General features: G+C 38.6%; 1 protein-coding gene across 1 annotated transcript in view; it reads left to right on the top strand.

Annotated features, from left to right (window-relative positions):
• Positions 1 to 18,509, top strand: part of SMS (spermine synthase) — a 57,743-nt gene that overhangs the window by 15,703 nt on the left and 23,531 nt on the right. The window contains exons 3-9 of the mRNA XM_053457275.1: positions 5,217 to 5,307; positions 5,706 to 5,770; positions 7,891 to 8,066; positions 9,908 to 10,065; positions 11,102 to 11,188; positions 11,986 to 12,100; positions 14,439 to 14,518. Coding sequence (XP_053313250.1) covers positions 5,217 to 5,307; positions 5,706 to 5,770; positions 7,891 to 8,066; positions 9,908 to 10,065; positions 11,102 to 11,188; positions 11,986 to 12,100; positions 14,439 to 14,518 — 772 coding nt within the window. The remainder of the gene's footprint in view (positions 1 to 5,216; positions 5,308 to 5,705; positions 5,771 to 7,890; positions 8,067 to 9,907; positions 10,066 to 11,101; positions 11,189 to 11,985; positions 12,101 to 14,438; positions 14,519 to 18,509) is intronic.

The following is an 18,509-nucleotide window of genomic DNA, read 5'->3' as shown; positions in this document are numbered from 1 at the left end:
TGGTAGGATGCCACTTAGGACATCCTTGCCAGTCATGACTTTTTGCTGTGAGAGATCAGGTTGTCTAGTGGCAGGTGGACTCTCGCCCTCTTTTTTTTTTTTTCTTTTTTTCTTCTTTTTGGTGACTTGCACTGGACATTGCATCTCTGTCAATTTATTTAGTGCTCCCATGCAATCATTTCAGGGTTAAATGTAAAGGATGGATGTGGTTCTCAAGAACATAAAAAAAAACCAAAAACTGTGTATGTTGACGAACATAAGCTGAGTCATTGTTCAGCAGTGGCGCCTACTGTGTAGAAGAAATTTCAAAAGTCAAATTGCAAAACCTTTTGTTTTCTATTTTAGCATAGATTTTTTTCATATTATTATTTTTTTTTTATAAAATAGTGTATAATTTGTGTGTGTGCAAACATGGTTAAAAAAAAAATTCTGGCCATTAGGATGTGAAACCCCCCTGATCCTGATAGGGTTAATAAATACAGCATCAAAATATATATATTTCTTTACCATGGTTTTGGTTGAAGATCTAAAGAATTTGAGTGGCAAAACATGCAGAAAATCAGACTGGGGAAAATACTTTGCCATACAACTGTACAGGATTAAAAAGGAGTTAAAGGAAGGAACGTATTTAGACAGAGTGAAAGTAATTTGACTGTTAATCTTGGTTATCTGGCATTGTGCCCTGGATCTGTACCATTATAGATTTGACCTTTTGGCTTGGCATGTCCTTAAGCAGCATTATCTCAGCGCCCTCAGAAAACATTAGGGAGTAGTTTATATATTTATACCAAGCTCATTTTTCACAGAACACAATAATCAGCTTTAAACAGCCAGTTTCTTGGAATCCAAGTTTGCCTATTGTTGCACTGTTCCTGTTGAGCTGAAAATAGGGAAATAATGTACAATATAACAATCTGATCTAATCTTCAAAATATTCTACTGTTTCCAAGGAGTCAAATGCCTTTATACTAACCGGCGCATATTTAGACTTTCTGGGTCCTTCGCTACAAAGGCCAACACTTGCAATCAGCAAAAAAATTAAATAAAAAAATAGATTCTTTTAATAAGAAATGCCCTTAACGTATCATAGTTCTAAAGGTCTAATTTAAGAGGAATGGTCACTGACCATTCTTGTAACCAAGCTTGACTGCATCAAGATTATTCAGTCAATTTCATATCCTAAGGTTCTCTTTCTTCTAAGCCACCCTACAAAGACTGAACCAATCAACAGCAATCAGCAACTCAACAGGAAGGATGAGATAATGACCACCTGCCATGCAGATGCAGAGAATAGGAAGTTAAAGGGACAGTTTAATGCCCTGTATAGCTAACCAACAAACGATGCATGTAAGAGTACTTCCTGAGAGTATTTTTCACCCCTTAATGACAATTGCCGGTTCTGGCACGTCATGCACTAACATCCGGTTAGTGACAATTGACGTGCCTGGACCGTCATGACTTTAAACGGGTGCAGAAAGCGATCTACGTTCGCTTTCTGCACCCAAACGGTATTGCTATAATGCCTCAATGATCACCTCCTAAACTTCAATGGTGTCGCTGGAATGCCTCGGTCATTGGCCAGCTTCAAAGATACCCGAAATGGCACATGGGAGGAAGAATTACCAGATTTGGAAAAAATGGCTTTGAAATAGCAAAACCCTACCATAATGTGTAGAAAAAAGCAAAAAAAAACCCATAAAAACATTGGGTATTTCTAAACTCAGGACGAATACTAGAATCTATTTAGCAGGTTTTTTTTATTACCTTTTATAGATGAGTAAAAGATTTAAACTAAACGTTAGTCATTTTTTTCAAATTTTTTCACCATATTTTATACTTTTTTTAAATAGTAAATAATATGATACAATCAAAACAATGTCATCTAAAGAAAGCCTTCCTTGTCCTGAAAAAAACAATATATAACTTGTGTGGGTTCAGTAAACGGGAAAGAAGAAAATTTGCTGAACTCTTTGAGTGCAAGCTATGTATGTTGTACGTATCCAACCAAAAAGAGCCAAAAAAAACAACTATGTACCAAGTATTGATCAACTGCCTGGCATGCCTGGTCGCAGATGCCCCTGTCCCCTCCAAACCCATTCACCACAACTAAGAAAAAAAGGAAAACCAAAATGCATAACTATTTAAACAAAACAAAAAATGGAAAGTTGAGCTTTTGTTGACTTCATCACTTTCTGATGCTGTTCTGATGAGGAGCTGTAGTTTCCTGAAGCAGATAGACCAGAAGTGTAAAGAAGTTGGTGTACTCCCCAGCACAGTATTTTCTGCTTAGTTAATGCCTACCCTACACTATATTGCGTACTGTGACCTTCATGGGCTCTGTGTGCAGTCTTACATGCATGTACAACCACCATCTGTTTTTTACGTTTACATTATGGGTATAAAAAGGGGTAACAAAAAAGCAATTTAAGTTATTTTTAATATTTGGTTTGGAATAAATGGTGAAATAATGGAGGGGACATTTTGTATATTTACCAATATATCATGTGAAAGGATGCCTGTTTACCCTAGGCTATGTATCTGTTAATCGCTTAACATCTCTTGGAAACAAACAAACAAACAATATTAGGGATGCACCGATATGAAAATTCTGGATTTACTGGCAAAAAAACGAAAATGACCCCCCACCTAATAAAAATAGATAAAAAATAACCACACTTTTATTAAAAGTAACACACCAAAATTAGACAAAAAATGCAATAACATTAATATTAATATATATAATTAACAGCAATTGCACTCCTACCATGCTCAGGCATACCTAGATTCCAGCATGTACTGGCATGACTTAGCATGAAAGGAGTGCGATTACTGTTAACAATTATATATATATATATATATATATATATATATATATTTGGTTGTGCTTTTAATAAAAGTGTGGTTAACACGCAAATTGGACCAAAAAAATCAACAATAATATATATATATATATATATATATATATATATATAAATACGTCAATCATACTCCTATCATGCCCAGGCAGCCAGTACATGCTAAAACCTGGGCATGATAGGAGTGTGATTGCCGTTATCAAATATATATTATTGTTGATATGTTGGCTCCCTATGCCATGCTACCCCCCCCCCCACTTACACATCCATTCTATCACAAACACTCATTCATATACTCATTCATTCCCTTAATCAGGCATACTTGCTCATACACCCTCCCTGCCCTTACCTGAACTGCAGATCTCTCACTTGCAGAATTCTGCAAGGGCCCTGTTGCTTCCCTCTGTGTTGGTGTGTGAGCAACTTCTCTTGTCCCGCCCCAGGGGAAGAAGGAACGGAGAGGAGTCATGTGACGGGCATTCACATGACTTTGCTGCTTTTCCTGACCAGTACAAGAGATGCTGGATGCACACTGTGCGGCCAATGCACAGCTAAGCAGCCTGGCCCCTGAGGACGATTATTTTTGGCCGTTTTTTTTATATTTCGGCATATTAAAACAGAACTTCAAAAATTGCCATGCACCCTGACGGGAAATTGTGCCCTAACCCCTGGCACTCATAGTTAAGATACCTTACTACATGGCTTACCCGTAAAGTTTTATTATGCATGTAACCATGACAAAAGTGTCATTAAGATGACTGGTGTTACAATCCAAATTACGTTTGCCATCGTATTAATATTCTAAAGTAGAGAGTGTATCGTATTTTAAGATGAAAGACCCCCCCCCTGTTCAGATGCAATGATGGGAGACCTACTCTAATGGAAATATACAGATAAATTATTCTGGTAAGTCTTTATAATTATTAAATGTTTCTTCAGTTTCTCGTACAGTTTGAGTTTCTCAAGAAGAAAATTAAAATCGAATCTTGCGGTAGGATCAGTTGAACAGGAAATAAGGTTTCTTTGTTCTGCATTTTAATGTTAACATATACATTTTTTTTAAAGGCACTTTACTCCACAAGTTACGTAGGTTTTTCATCCAATGACATGTTCATTTGAGATTGTAGATTGCTATGGCCATGCCGTTGTTTTCAGCCGTTTCCTTAGTATGATTTCGATGAGTCCTCCAGGCACTCTGTAGAGGTACTTTCCTTGCCCCTTTTGGCTCCAGGGCACATTTGCCTGTCCAACAGAGTAGTGTTCCTTGGACCAGACAGATGTGACTCTGGACTGAAAGGACATGGAGAATGCTCCCCATACCTGTACATGCCAGTAGCCAATGGCAAATTAAATGGGTGTAATGCTGTGTGTTGATGAATAAATGGCATCAGTGAGCCGAAAAAATTTATGCTTTAATGATGTCTTGTAAAAATATGGGGATCGCTTTAATAGTCATGCATACAAGTCTTGAGATTCACAGTGTAACCACGTTTTGTTTTTCATCAATTGCTCTTATTATTCTCTCTATATAAATATGTGGTAAAAGTAGTATTAGTTTTCCATGTGAGGTTCAATGTCTTGTATGATTGGCATTCATTTACATGCCAAGTTCTAACTGATCATCTTAAAACCTAATCCTTATTGTGACTCTGGCTATTATTACTCAACTTCCTCATTTAGCAAACACAGCTGATATTCGGTTTTCATGTTATTGGGCTACAATTTATCTGAATATGTAATATTCAGGCAAATGCGCTAATAGAATACTATTCCCATTAGCGGAGTAGATGATGACAATCATGCTACATTCTATGGATCTCAAAATGAAATGCCTTGGGTAGTTTCTGTTGACTGAGGGATTAATTGTTGAAATTGATGCTTCTATGAGCTGGTGGGAGAAATATGCCATTAAATGGGAAAGTCAAAGATAAAAACTAATTGCTCCAGTCACGTTCTCTGAAGTGGCCAACGGGCAAGGTAACGCATGAATTCCAAACATGCAAGCTTTATTGCATTGTAATGGACATGGACAGCAGCTGTTGGGTTGAACATCTAGAATTAGAAGGTACGGTCCTACTTATGATGGGTGCATGTAACCATGAAAATAACACCTTTTTGCATGGAAATGCCTTCCATGCGTTTGCCCTCTTTTGTTGCTGCCATCTCTGTGGCTTCTATTTATGTACCATATTATGTATGTATGTATGTATGTATGTTTGGCAAGTCTGTGTTGGGTTGTTGACTGTCACTTTAGGAATCTGTTCACACGTGAATTCTTGTTAGGCCGGCTTCTGGTTTCATGATTCCTATTTAGTTTACGATGCTTACTGGTTTAATTGATTGTCCTCATTGTTTTCCTAGTTTTTCTTCAGTAAGAATTTATCCCCACGGTTTAGTGCTCATCGATCTCCAGACTAATGATGAGCCAGATCAAAAGAATTTCGCTCAGGAGGTGAGTATATACATGTTTTTTTTGCTACTAATCAATAAAAATTAGAAATGATCTGATTGTCTTTCAGTATTAAAACAGGGTTTTTTACATTTGGACAAAGACTTGTAGAGAAATACACACAAAAAGTCACACGAGTTGAGTCTCTCAATCTTGTAATTGATGCAGTTTTCTTATGTAACATTGTGTGCTCAATTGTTGGCTGCTTTTGCACCAATGATGCATCGTACTTGGTACCGAGATACAATGGAAGATGATAGCTTGTGTACTCCTGACATGTGCTTATCCTACGTTAGTTCATTTACTGATGATCACATTGGTTACAAAGAACTCATGTGGCAGTTGGATTTTGTTTTGGTTGTTACATTTTTCTTATCTACTATTTTTTTGCATTTTCCCAGCTATTAGACCAGATAGAGGAGAAAATGAAAGAAACTTTGCACAATAGTATCAAACAGGTGAAACGGTAAGTAGTTTGACTTCCAAGAACACACACTTTCCTTTCGGCCTTGTGTTTGCTTATTTTTTGCATTTAAGCTTCCTTATTTCTTTTTTTAATTTGTTTAACATGACATGTTTTCAAGTTAATATTATTTTTATTGAAATCCACAATTTTAATCTGTCAGAAAAATAATTTCAGTGTTTGTTTTCTGTAGTGTAGAAGACACTGTGTTATCTTGCTTGTGTATCCCTTTTTGTTGGAAGCTGCTTCATGGCAGCAGGGAAGTAATTATGCATGTGAACCTAGGAAGACACATACCGATTTTTAAGAAAATGAACTTACTGGTATTTAATTTTTAAGATGAGAACGTTTTCCATCTCTTTAGCATTTGCAAGTGGCCGCTCCATTTTATTATAAACATGCCTGTCCTGCCTATTTTTCTTGTCAGTGAAATATAAAGTCTTCAAAGTTCTATAGTATAGTATAAAACACACGAATATATGTGTGCACATATGTGCGTGTATGTATGAATGTAAATATATAATTATATAGTAAATGTATTATTTGGGCCATGAACTTGTACTGGAAGTTCCTTGTGTTTTATCACCCTCTAGTGGCAACAGAAGGCAATGACTTGTAGCATGAACTGCATTAATTTTATGGTATTCTTATGGAAAAGCGGACCTGATATTATCTTTTATTTATATAGCTGCAGCAATTTACGCTGTGATCTTTACAGAACAGACTAAAACTAACCGATATATTGGGTAAAGAGGGCTCTGCTCGCAACCTTACACTGTAGAGATGATGGGATCAATTGGTTTCTTGCTTTATCTTCTTTGGTTAGGGTTATAGGGGAAGGGGACAGGGCAGGACTGGGACTGAAAAGCAGCCCTGGAAATATTTGGAGACCAGCCCCATATAGTTTATCTTGCGGTCGAGCTCTTATACCCACACGCACCGCTTATACACACCCGAGTCACACTATTTGCCAAACATTCTTTTTATCACATTATTTGTATTAAAGTGACAGAAAGCAAAAGTGTTAAAAGGCCCTAATAAATGAAATACATTACACATAATGGAATCCAAACATTTGCTACTGCAAACATTTTTAGATGAAAAAGTTCCATTTTTATTCAGTGGAACAAAACAGCGATCACATTATTCTTCACGATATTCTTGTAAGAATATATTTAGTTATGCACATCTGCCCCAGGCTTGCCACTGTGCCCCCTGAAATGCCTTTTAATCCCCTATATGCCTTTTAATCCCCTATATGCCACTCTACCATAAAGCCGGTCTGGCTTGCCATATTAAATTTAAAAAAAAGAAGAATTAAAGTAGCGGATTTCGGGCGGCCTGGGGGGCAATTGTCCCCCTGCCCAGCCCGCCCCTGGCGCCGGAGGAGGCTTCCAATCCCGCTCGCGGCTGCTCGGCGGCTGTTTTCAATGTTAGTTTGCCGGCCGCCCACGGATCTGCTGGCCCTGGAAAGGGAACATACTAATATGTTTGTGATGTGTCACAGATCTAAATTAAGCTTTCATAAACTGGATTTTCTATTGGAAACCTGTTTGAAATCGAATTAGTTTTAATATTGAAATTTGGTTGTGAAGTACCATATTGATATTCTCTTTAAACCTTACTGTATTCCCGAACAATGGATTATTTTGAATTTATTGTACAAGCAGATGTACAGTCTTGTATTTTCCCTGCTATTCTTGTAAAGCTTTTTACAAGTGATGAAAATATGGGAAAGATACACTCCAGCATTCATATTCTTATATCATACCCTTTTCGGATCTGAGTGCATAGAGGGATACATCCACACATATGGCGCTCTTCATACAGAAAGCACTGTTCATTTCGGTAGGAATGCCTCGCTGCTAGTGATTGACAGCAGTTTTTTCTATTACAGTACTATAGTAATATGTATCCTTTGTTGGTAGGGCTGTATGAGATGCCAGACTATCCCTGTAATTAAACAGTTTAGAAAATAGCCAAGAAATCTGTTTTATTACATAATACAAAATGTTATTAGTACTTTTTTTCCCCTTTTCATAACCAGTGCCTGGTGAGCATTAATGAGATAAGTCTGTGTATATAATGTATATTGTACAGTTTTTCTTTTCTGTTTTCCTTAGATTACCTGCGCTTGTTAGAGGAGCGTCGGTTGACAGATACTGGCCGACAGCCGACGGACGCCTTGTTGAATACGACATCGATGAACTTGTTTACAGTAAAGATTCGCCTTATCAGAATATAAAGATCCTTCACTCTAAGCAGTTTGGAAATATACTTATCCTCAATGGGGATGTTAGTAAGTATTATTGTCTTTAGATTTAAAAAAACCAATACAAATATACTACATTTTGTAGTATGTAGGGATATTGACATTTATATGGTGGCCTAGATTCTAGTGCTGTACTTATATAATATATATATATATACCGTATTGGCTCGAATATAGGCCGCACTTTTTCCCCCCACTTTAAGTCTTTAAAGTGGGGGTGCGGCCTATATTCGGGGTCTAGCGCCCGACGCCCGGGACATGGACATGGGGTTAGGATACAGATCCCCCGCAGCGGTGCAGGGGACCTGCATCCTACTCTCCGATACACTCAGACAGCCTCCCCTGCCAGCACTTCCCACGGGGGGGGGGGCCAGCACGGGAGGTTGTCTAAGCGCATCGTGCGGACCATCCGCACGATGCGTTTTACCTCTGCCCACCCCCGACTTACCGGAGCAGACTCCCGGGTGTCTTGCAGGGCACCGGAAGTTGCATACGCGTATTGCGTAGATGTCCCCCGCCGGCCCCGCAAGACACCCGGTAAGTCGAGGAGGGGGGGGCAGAGGAGGACAGTGGCAGCATATCTCGGGGGGGGGGAGGACAGTGGTAGCATATCGGGGGGGGAGGAGGAGGACAGTGGTAGCATATCGGGGGGGGAGGAGGAGGACAGTGGTAGCAAATCTCGGGGGGGGGACAGTGGCAGCATATCTCGGGGGGGGACAGAGTGGCAGCATGTTTTTTTTGGTGCTTTTTTAAAGAAAAAACTTTTTCTTTAAAAAAGCACCAACCTTTTAGGGTGCGGCCTATATACGGGGGCGGCCTATATCCGAGCCAATACGGTATATATATATATATATATATATATATATATATATATATATATATATATAGCTGTGTATCTATATGTTTCAGCATACGCTTTGCAAAGCAGGATTCCGTTGAAAGCATCTTCTACAAGTCAAGTTGCTGGGAGGGTAGTAGTAATTAGTGTAGTTTTTCTCTGGGAGTCTATTCAATAAAGGGAGGGTTTTAACAAAAGTTATGAATTCAACTCCTTGACCTCACTTTACATTATGAAGGCCCAACCCCTGTAAGCATTTGCTGCAGGAAGAGCTTGGCTGGCCATTTAAAATACACAGTGTAAGGGGGGCAGTTTACATCCCTGACAGCCCCCTAAAGAAGCACTGTCATATGCATCCTTTGAAAAGAAACTAGTAAATAATGGACTTTCTGTAGATAGAAGCTACAACACTGGAGGTACTTGTGTCTTCTGTGGTCTGACAATTCTCACTGCTGATTGGCTGCTTCAAGCAGCCAATCTGTGGCAGGAAAGTGCTCTCATTGAAATCAGTGGGAGCTCCTTCTGCACATTGGCACAGGGGTTCTCATTAGACTCCCCACAATGTTTGCCGAGTCGGTGCTGGGGCTGACTGGCAGTAAGTGTTCAGCCAAATACATCTGCTGCGCAGAAAACGGTGGTGGGGTGGGTAAAGGAGCCAATGAGCTGTCAGATTGAGAAAGAATCAAATCGATAGGGGGATTGTGCAAAAATTTTAAGGGACCTCACATTCATTAAAGTGCATATTTGAATATATCTATTGTATTAAGCGCTGCGTCAATTGTTGGCGCTATATAAATAAAAGATAATAATATTATGTCTTTTTATCTCTGGGAAAAACCTGGTAGCTGCAGTAGCACTCTGCCAACCGCCATGGGCTTACTTCAAAGTCTCTTCTCCCGTTAATTATTATACATTATATTATATACAGCTAAGACCTTCTTGCTAGAGCAACCTGCCATAATGAATAGTGAAGTGAGGGGGTTGAAACTCCTTTGTAACTGACTATACATCTAATGTTTTCTTCTTTTAGACTTGGCAGAAAGCGACCTGCCATATACCCATGCCATTATGGGCAGTGGCAAGGAAGACTACTATGGGAAAGAAGTTTTGATTCTTGGAGGTGGTGATGGAGGCATACTTTATGAGCTGGTCAAACTGAAACCAAAAATGGCTACCATGGTGGAGATATCCTTTCTAATCTGTTTTACTTTTGTATGCTGTTATTTAAAAAAAAATATATATACATTTATTGCATTGACATTCATAAAAAAACTGAGGGGGGGACATAATTTGCCATACCTTTTTTTTTTTTCCCACTATCTTTTTTATGACCAAAATGCAAAGTTTGTATCCTGCTCTACATCTTAATCTTTTTTAGTAATTCTAGGCCCACTAAGCATGTCCTCCTCCTATCTGCTGACCCCACACGTACGGTATACTGTAGCCACTTTATATTAACCGCCTCAGCCGTTTCCGTTCTATTTTCTATTAATGGGACAGCTGAGTGGAGGTAGGAATGCATGCTTGCGCTCATCTGTACGCCTCTCCTGATACTAGCACTGGGGGTACTGGACAGTATATATTTTTAGAATCTTATTAGATGTGCGTTTTGTCTGTTAAATGATAATTGTAATTGTTTGGCAGATATTATAAACATTGCTTTTCACCCAATGGGGATGAACTAGTATATTTTTTCGCCTGATGTTGTTATAACTCCTTAGCGATGCTTACAAAAGCAACTTACAAAAGAGGAAAAATACCTTGGAGGCTCAGTTCCGCTTACTCTGCGTAATTTGACTTTTGTCACCTAATGCAACATTAGAAATGTTATTCCTGATACCGTTAGATCTCCAAACCCTTTCCAGAAATTAAGTATAATTTTGTCTCATTAATGTTGGCTCGGAACAGGAACGGGAAGTTAAGATGGTTGTACCTATAATAAGGTGGACCATCGCAGTGTTAGCAAAATACCACTTAATCCAAGATGAAGTTTAAAGACTAAAAGTGGACCTGCCCCCCAAAATTGCATATTTCTGTCCTTGTAGTGGCAGAACGAGTGGTGTGAAGAACAGGGGTCATGTGACTGAATAAACTATCACTTTGGCACAGAATGGCACAACATTCTATTATACTGTACGGGAAATGGGGGTGGTTTTCTGAAGATAAATTTAAATGAGGCATTTAACATGGAAACAACATTACACCTTAACGTGCTTTAAACATAGACCAAATGGTGATTGACGGATGTAGGAAGTATATGCGAAAGACATGTGGCGACGTGTTAGACAATCTCAAAGGTGACTGTTATCAGGTATGTGGCTGTATGCTATGCATATCTGTTTGCCGGACAACTTATGCTAGGACTTGGTAGACCGGTCTCGGCCTGTTGTCTGGCCCAGCAATGGCCCTATCCCTAGTAAGGGGGATAGGGCCATTCACAGTGACTTCACGACTAGAGGAAAGGTGGGATGTCCATAACTGTCTTTATATAAATAATTAGCAAGTAAAACAAAAAAAAATTAAGTTTGACATATCGATCTTTTCTGAATATACCAGTGAGTTCCAGCTTGAAGAATAATCTTGGAATTAATGTTTCACTTGAGACTTCTTGGCTTTCTAGGCTTTGCACCCAGCAGAGAAGTAGCAGTGGAGATCAGTTCAACTGTAACAAAGTTGCAAAGTACATGAAGCACATTAGTCTAATGAAAAGCTTCACACTGTATGGGTCTCACTGGGGGCATTAACTGTGCGCAATACAGATGTCTTAATCATATGAGTATTATTATTTTATACACTTTTTGAATATGCTGAGACAATTAAAACAATAATTAATATATATACTGGAATCATGGCCACCCATGATTGGCATTCCCTTTGGAGGCAATCTGAGGAATCTAAAGAAAGTGCCGATGGATTTACAGTTGTAAATGGTTTGCCATATAGTGAAAGTGGTTAAAACATATCTCTGCCTGGATCTTGTTTTGCACAGTTCCACTTGTATTTTTCTTAATTTATTAAAAATGGGATATTTAAAGTGGTTTAAGTGTTAAATTAATTGGAGATCTGTGACATATTGGATGATTGTTTTGTCATTTCTGCTTCGCCTAGGTTTTAGTTGAAGACTGTGTCCCAATATTGAAGAAGTATGCCAAAGAAGGGCGAATGTTTGATTATGTGATTAATGACCTCACAGCTGTCCCAATCTCCACATCTCCAGAAGAAGGTTTGTAATGAAACCTTATATATGTATGTTCTGTTGTACCTGAGGAACTATGCATGTAACAATTATAACTATTATTTTTAATTTATTGATTTGTGGGATCTGCCACTTCTAAGCTAATGGTAACATGGAGCTACTAGAACATGAGGCGCAAAGTAGAGTTATCTAAAACTCTGTTACATAGCATACAACATGCCTGCCAAGGGTGCCCCCTGAAAGTCACATGGATGTGTATATATAAAGCAGAAATGTGTAAATACATACATTACACACACATATTTAAATATACATTTAATAATGGGATCAATAATTAAAAGTGTGAATAAAAAGCATGCTTATCCTTCCTTATGAATTCCTTAAAACTGGTCACAGAGCAATTGTCTTGTGCATCGGGGATTCGTACGAATCCCAGAAAACAAGGAGGGAACCCTCAATGAAACAAACGAAAACAAAGCAAAGATCTTCGAGCTTTCCTTGGAATTTGGTTGGACTCACTCATGCACTCACCCACTCTTGTGAGCCGTATCTCCCTAGACAGCAGGACATGACCTCCCAGTGGACTTGTGCAAAATGGCGGAGGTTCCGGGCAAACATTCTCCCCCCTATTGGAACGGGGGGAGAGTGTGTGCCCAGAGGCTCCACCCTTTTGCGAAATTCACTGTGATGTTAGTTAAGGGAAAAAGGCAGAGCCGCCAGGCACACCATCTCCCTTGTTCATCCAATCAGGAAAGAGGATGTTTCCTGGAAGTGCCGCCATTTCACCATAAGGTTACTTTGTGTAAAAGAGGCGGATCTTCTGGGCACACCCTCTCCCCGTTCCTCCAGTCGGGACAGAGAGCGTGCCTGGAAGCTCCACCATTTTGAGAAGGTTCACAGGAGGCGAATGGGCAGGAAATGGAATTCATTGTTCAAAAACAAAATGAAACGTGTCCAAATCGTTTTTGGTCCATTGTCACAAGTCTACAAAGTAACTTAAAAGTCTGCAACTGAAAGAAAAGAGGGATTTACCTTTTTCCTATCATCACCACCACCATGTAAGTCAGAGTGTGCTGGGGAGAGGAGGGACCATGCTAGATAGGGTACAGGGTAAGCTGTAGAGAGGAATTATGACGTCCACACCTGCTTCAAAAGAGGAAAATTGATCAGTAGGTAATTTAGTAATTAAGCATTCATATTAATATGCATTCTTCTTTACAAGGGAGTGTCAGGGAAATTAGATTGTCCCTTAAAATCTGATGAAATTTTTTGGTGATAAAACCTCAGATGGCGTGCCACTAGGTCCAAGTTCCATTCCTGGAGATGCTACTGTGCTCAAATGAAAGGTCTCTGTAGACCCCCGATTCGGTATACAGCAGCAGTATAATATGAGTTGCCAGGCATTTCACTGCTCATTAACTTTTACCATGCCTGTTTTATTCCTTCTACTTGTTCTGCAGTATTAGTCTGAGTCATTTCTGTGTTTGTACAATAGACATATAACCATTGTTCCATGGCCGCCTTTTTCTTCAGATTAATACCGCGTAATGTGAATTTTATACCCGCCGTCATAGCGCGGCTTCCGTGTATCCAGTGCCTCAGGGCGAATGTGGAGAAATTAGTTCCTGGAATTTGCAAACGGTTTGGTTTTATCATGTTTGCTTAGACGTGTGGAAATTTCTTAACAAAATGCTGTTCTGTACTCGGCTGTAAATCACAAGGTTTCATTTCATACATTGTGTTATATAGGAATAATATAATTTCCTTCCTCTTTGCATGTACTGGTGTTTCCTTTAGGGAGTATTCACAGATAGCTCGAAACCTGAGAATTATCACTCCATGTATTCAGTTATCTTTCCTCTTCTTGAGTGTAAAACAATCTGGGCTCTATTCACTAAACTGGGAGTTTGGAGGCACTTATTTATTTAAAACAAAAGTTTGTAGCAAGAAAAAAATAAAAATCCGTTCATCATTAGCACACTATATATTTTAAACAGATCAGTATGATAAAGTGTTGATTAGTCTTGTAGATCTCTGGTAATATAAATGCATTTATTACTAGGGCAGTTTGATGTCCCTGACAGCCTAACCAAATATAGTATATTAAACTATTTAATACACATTCTTTAAAATTAAACAAAAATGCAACAAATCTGGGGGTGGGAAAGGGGCAAATGTGTAGGGGGATCCTGCGGGATCCCCCATGTATTTGCAGGGGGGGCACCATGTATGCGTTAAAGCGCACATTTAATAGTACCTGTGTTTATTTTAACTTTACAAATAATGATTATTTGGCTAGGCAAATACACTAGATATTTTGGAGATTATTTTTGCTTATTGTCGTTTTCTTGCATTATTTGCACAGATTCAACATGGGATTTTTTGCGATTGATTTTGGATCTTTCCATAAGAGTCTTGAAGCAGGATGGAAAGTACTTCACTCAGGTAAAATCTTACATTTTGGAAAGTGATGTAATAGATACCTGATTTGTAACGTAGATGTCACAGATGATATTGTCAAATGGCCCCAAAACTGAATTTGTGTACATTCCGCAGCTTTATAGGCTTGCAAAGTTGTAAATTGCTGAATTAAACAGTGTTCGATTTGCTGAATATGCTGAATTACACTGCTGAGTGAAACATTCCTATTGGAATTTAGTCCATAAAACTGTCAAAAGTATTTAAGGATAGGCAGGAATTGGTAAGGAATGACCACCACCTTGCACTTTAACACAACGTGGTAACATCAGCCTTTTGTAAATGAAGACAAGGTAGATGACCAGCACTCAGGACTTAGATCAGAAGACACAGGGATACAGTAGAGTAATTCTAGAGTAAGAAGTAGATGCTTCTCAGATATCATCCAGGACTCGGGAGGTCGGCTGAAGGTGTTTACAGTGTACTTGATACAGGTTATAAGTCAGACAGGCCAGGGTTCGGCACCAGGTGGGCAAAGCATTATCTGTCAAGATGAAAAGCCATAGTTAGCACCTGGAGGTCTGCAAAGTTGTACAGGGGGTCAGGAGCTTTAGAGGGCAAAGTCAGAGATCAGCACCAGGGGAGACGGGAAAACCCAGGAACAGAGCTGTTTGAGAGGTTCAGACACTAACAACAGAGCACCTAGGAGTGGGTGTCAGGAATAGTCTGTTAATTGTAAGGACAATTAAATAATAGGTTCCAGTTGTGTGGTCTGAACAAGCTGCTAGCCAAGAAGCTTAAAGTTATAACAGCCAGTCTCTGAATCTGTCAAACTGGGGTTCAAGTCTCAGGGGTTAATGCTAAAACCTTTCCTGATCTAGTTCTTGAATTGTGTAAAATGCTATGTCTAGGTATATTTTAAGGTAATGCAGTTAAAGGAACAGTTCTGGTGTCCTTAAAAATCATCTTTCCGCTCATACTGAGAACACACAACTAACCTGCCTCCCGGATGGATTCAGGCACGTTTCAAGGGGCAAGTAACGTATGGCCGAATAACACGGCATACTGAAAATACTGCTTGACTGTTTCCACACCCAAATAAACTGCTAAGAAAGTGTACACAGGGGACACAGAAATGATTACAAGTGAAAAGTCTAGATTGTAAGCTCTTTTGACCAAGTCATTGTTTTGTGATGCACCACTTGCCATGTCCTGTTGTACAGTGCTGTGGAATATGGTGGAGCTATATAAATCATTAAATAATAACCGCAGATTCTACAAATCAGAGCAACACTAGGGCTCGTCACCATCTCCTGCCAACCCTTCTTTCTTGACTTCTCTTCTAGTTATGTGATATAAACTTTCAGAACCATTGAGATGTAACATTATAGGATTGATTATCTTTTCATCAATGTGTGTGTGTAGGTTTTGCTTCTCCGGTCCATTTTTACCCTTAGAAATGTATTTCAAAATAACACATTATACAAAGAAAAGAGTGGTGAAATACATCACAACGTTTTCAAATGCAGATAAACTGTTCATAGGTTCCTGTGTTTTGCTGCTATTTGTAGACTATAAAGCATCGCTTTTGTTTTGCGTGTTTTTTGGGATGTTAGAGAATGTCATGTTGTTTATTAGTGGCAGAATACTAAGCCTTCTGATGAGCTGCAAAAAAACTAAAGGAAATTGAAGGTCGCTGGCTAATACCTGTATAACCAAACTGAAGTTTTCATTTTGAATTTATTTATTTTAAAGGTCAGCATCAATTCACATTATCGTTCTGCAGCTTACTTTATACATAGAGCAATAATAATAATAATAAAGGGAAAAGCAGCTTTGTGCTGTTTGTAGGAATTGAGGTTTTGCAGCAGAAGCGTACTCTCGTGGCATTTGGCAGCAGAAAAAGGTATCTTTTGGTTTATTAACATCCATTTTAGTGCTGCCTATATATCTGTGTCTGGGCTCAGCTTTGTTAGCGTGCGGGGTCCCAAGGACCAACACCCCCACCTTGCCTCTTTTAAATATCATTTTCTACAAATCCTGACATTTTAGTCAGAAACCTGCTTCCCCCCCAGAAGCCCTATACTTTATATGTCTTCTTAAAGACCACATTGCAAAAGTCATGCGCACCACTGGTGTTTCCCTTCTGAAAAACATAGGAGTTTCTATACATCAGTGTCATTTATGGTCTGTATTAGTCCTTCAATTTTTAATTATTTATTTTTTGTGTGCCTGACATTTATATCAGTTTGATGAAGTCTGTTTTTTTTTTTCTCCAAACAACTTAGAAAACAAAATTAGATTAAATATTTATAGATTATCGATAATACATATATATACAATAACTGAGATGAAAACATTTAATAATCATGTCTTTCCAACCTGTCTTGAAGGTATGTTAATTTACTATGTTTAGCACTTTTTATGCATGATTTAAATTCTGCTGTATATCATAAAGACACGGTGTTGTTGCTTTTATTCCCACTAGGGGGCGATATAAGCACATTTAATTGTAGAATGTATTGCGAGAAATAACTAGACTGATTAGGCCAATATATGATCTCTTTGAACCGACTTTTCCGCGGACCTTCCCTATATATGGCTATTTTTTGGTGTTATTTCTTAGGTTTTATTGTCAATTTTCCTTAAAGAAAAATGATTACTTAAAGCAGTGTAGGACAAACCCCGTCACGGGCTGCCAGTAGCCGCTGATGATATAGTGTTTTGTTAGTGTTAAAAACCTCCAAAAATGTATGGACAGTGAGTGTGTATTGAATAAGTCTTAGATGCAATAATAGGTTAAATAATATGTTAAGTGTAATATACTGATATTGATCCTGGTATTTATTAAATTATATTGCGATTGATTTATATAGCTCTTTCTTTTTATATAATCATTTGTACCAACAACTAGATTGGTGTTTGAAGTCATCTAAATGTTTAAGGAAACGGGTCACACCAATAAATGAAATCAGCCCGGTAATAATGCATGGTACCCAGAGAAAGCAATGCTTGTTGATCATTTATATTGCTTTGTCTGCACGGCTAGCAGAATATGCAGCTTAATGATATGTCAGATATGTTACAATAGGGGAAACAGAAAATTAATATTACATGCACGTTACGAGATACTAGCTCTTGCTAGCTTACAATGTATTAGATTTAACATACATATAAATTTGCTACCGTGACAGTTCCTGTGCTTATTGCTTACGTCTAGACAAAGGATCCCTGCTTGCTTACGCTCTCTGCTCACAAGACAAATTGTTCATGTGCATTCTGTGGTTTGAGCTGACATTTACTTGGCATTTTCTTCATCAAATCCCTAATCAGAAAGGAATAGTGGAATCAAGGGTATTCCGGGCTGGAATGTGTTGCATCTGCATTGTTTTCCTCAGTAGAATCAAAACATTATTTACCATTGTTAAACAAAGAAGATGAGGAATCACCGCGGGACCACAGTATGAGCAGAGAAATCCCATCCAACATTGGGTTTCATAGAATAAGAAACACCTTGGGGTTGGCATTGTTTGTTGTATGTACAGCATGTTTAAAATCCTTACATATCCTCTCATATCATATTATATAAGCTGTTTATTGACCACCTTATTTGACTCAGGGATGTGCAAATATATTTAACGTTTAGAAGCCAGACAGACAATTTTGGGGGCTAGCTTTATTCATTTGCGAGCTCGGGGTGTGTATACCCAAAGAGGTTAATATACATAACACAGAGCTGGGCAATAACATTTTCCGAGTCTTGGCTGCCATCCTCTGGGTGGTTGTCCAGCACAGTTGTAATGCCCAAGCATTTTTATGAAGCTTCCAGTTTCCCGTACTCCGTAATGGCAATGTGTGTGATAAGTTAATTTTACCTCTCATAACATTGGCACTTTTATTTTCCGTTGCATCAAGAGTTTTTTTTTTCCCCCTTAACGCATTGTATGTGCCCTAAGTGTTATAGAACATCTATTTGTAATACTGTGCAGTCTCTACACTGGTAATACATTAAATAAAT

The sequence above is a fragment of the Spea bombifrons genome, chromosome 2, assembly GCF_027358695.1.
Source record: "Spea bombifrons isolate aSpeBom1 chromosome 2, aSpeBom1.2.pri, whole genome shotgun sequence".
Taxonomy (NCBI): domain Eukaryota; kingdom Metazoa; phylum Chordata; class Amphibia; order Anura; family Pelobatidae; genus Spea; species Spea bombifrons.
This window is presented reverse-complemented; position numbering and strand designations above follow the sequence as displayed.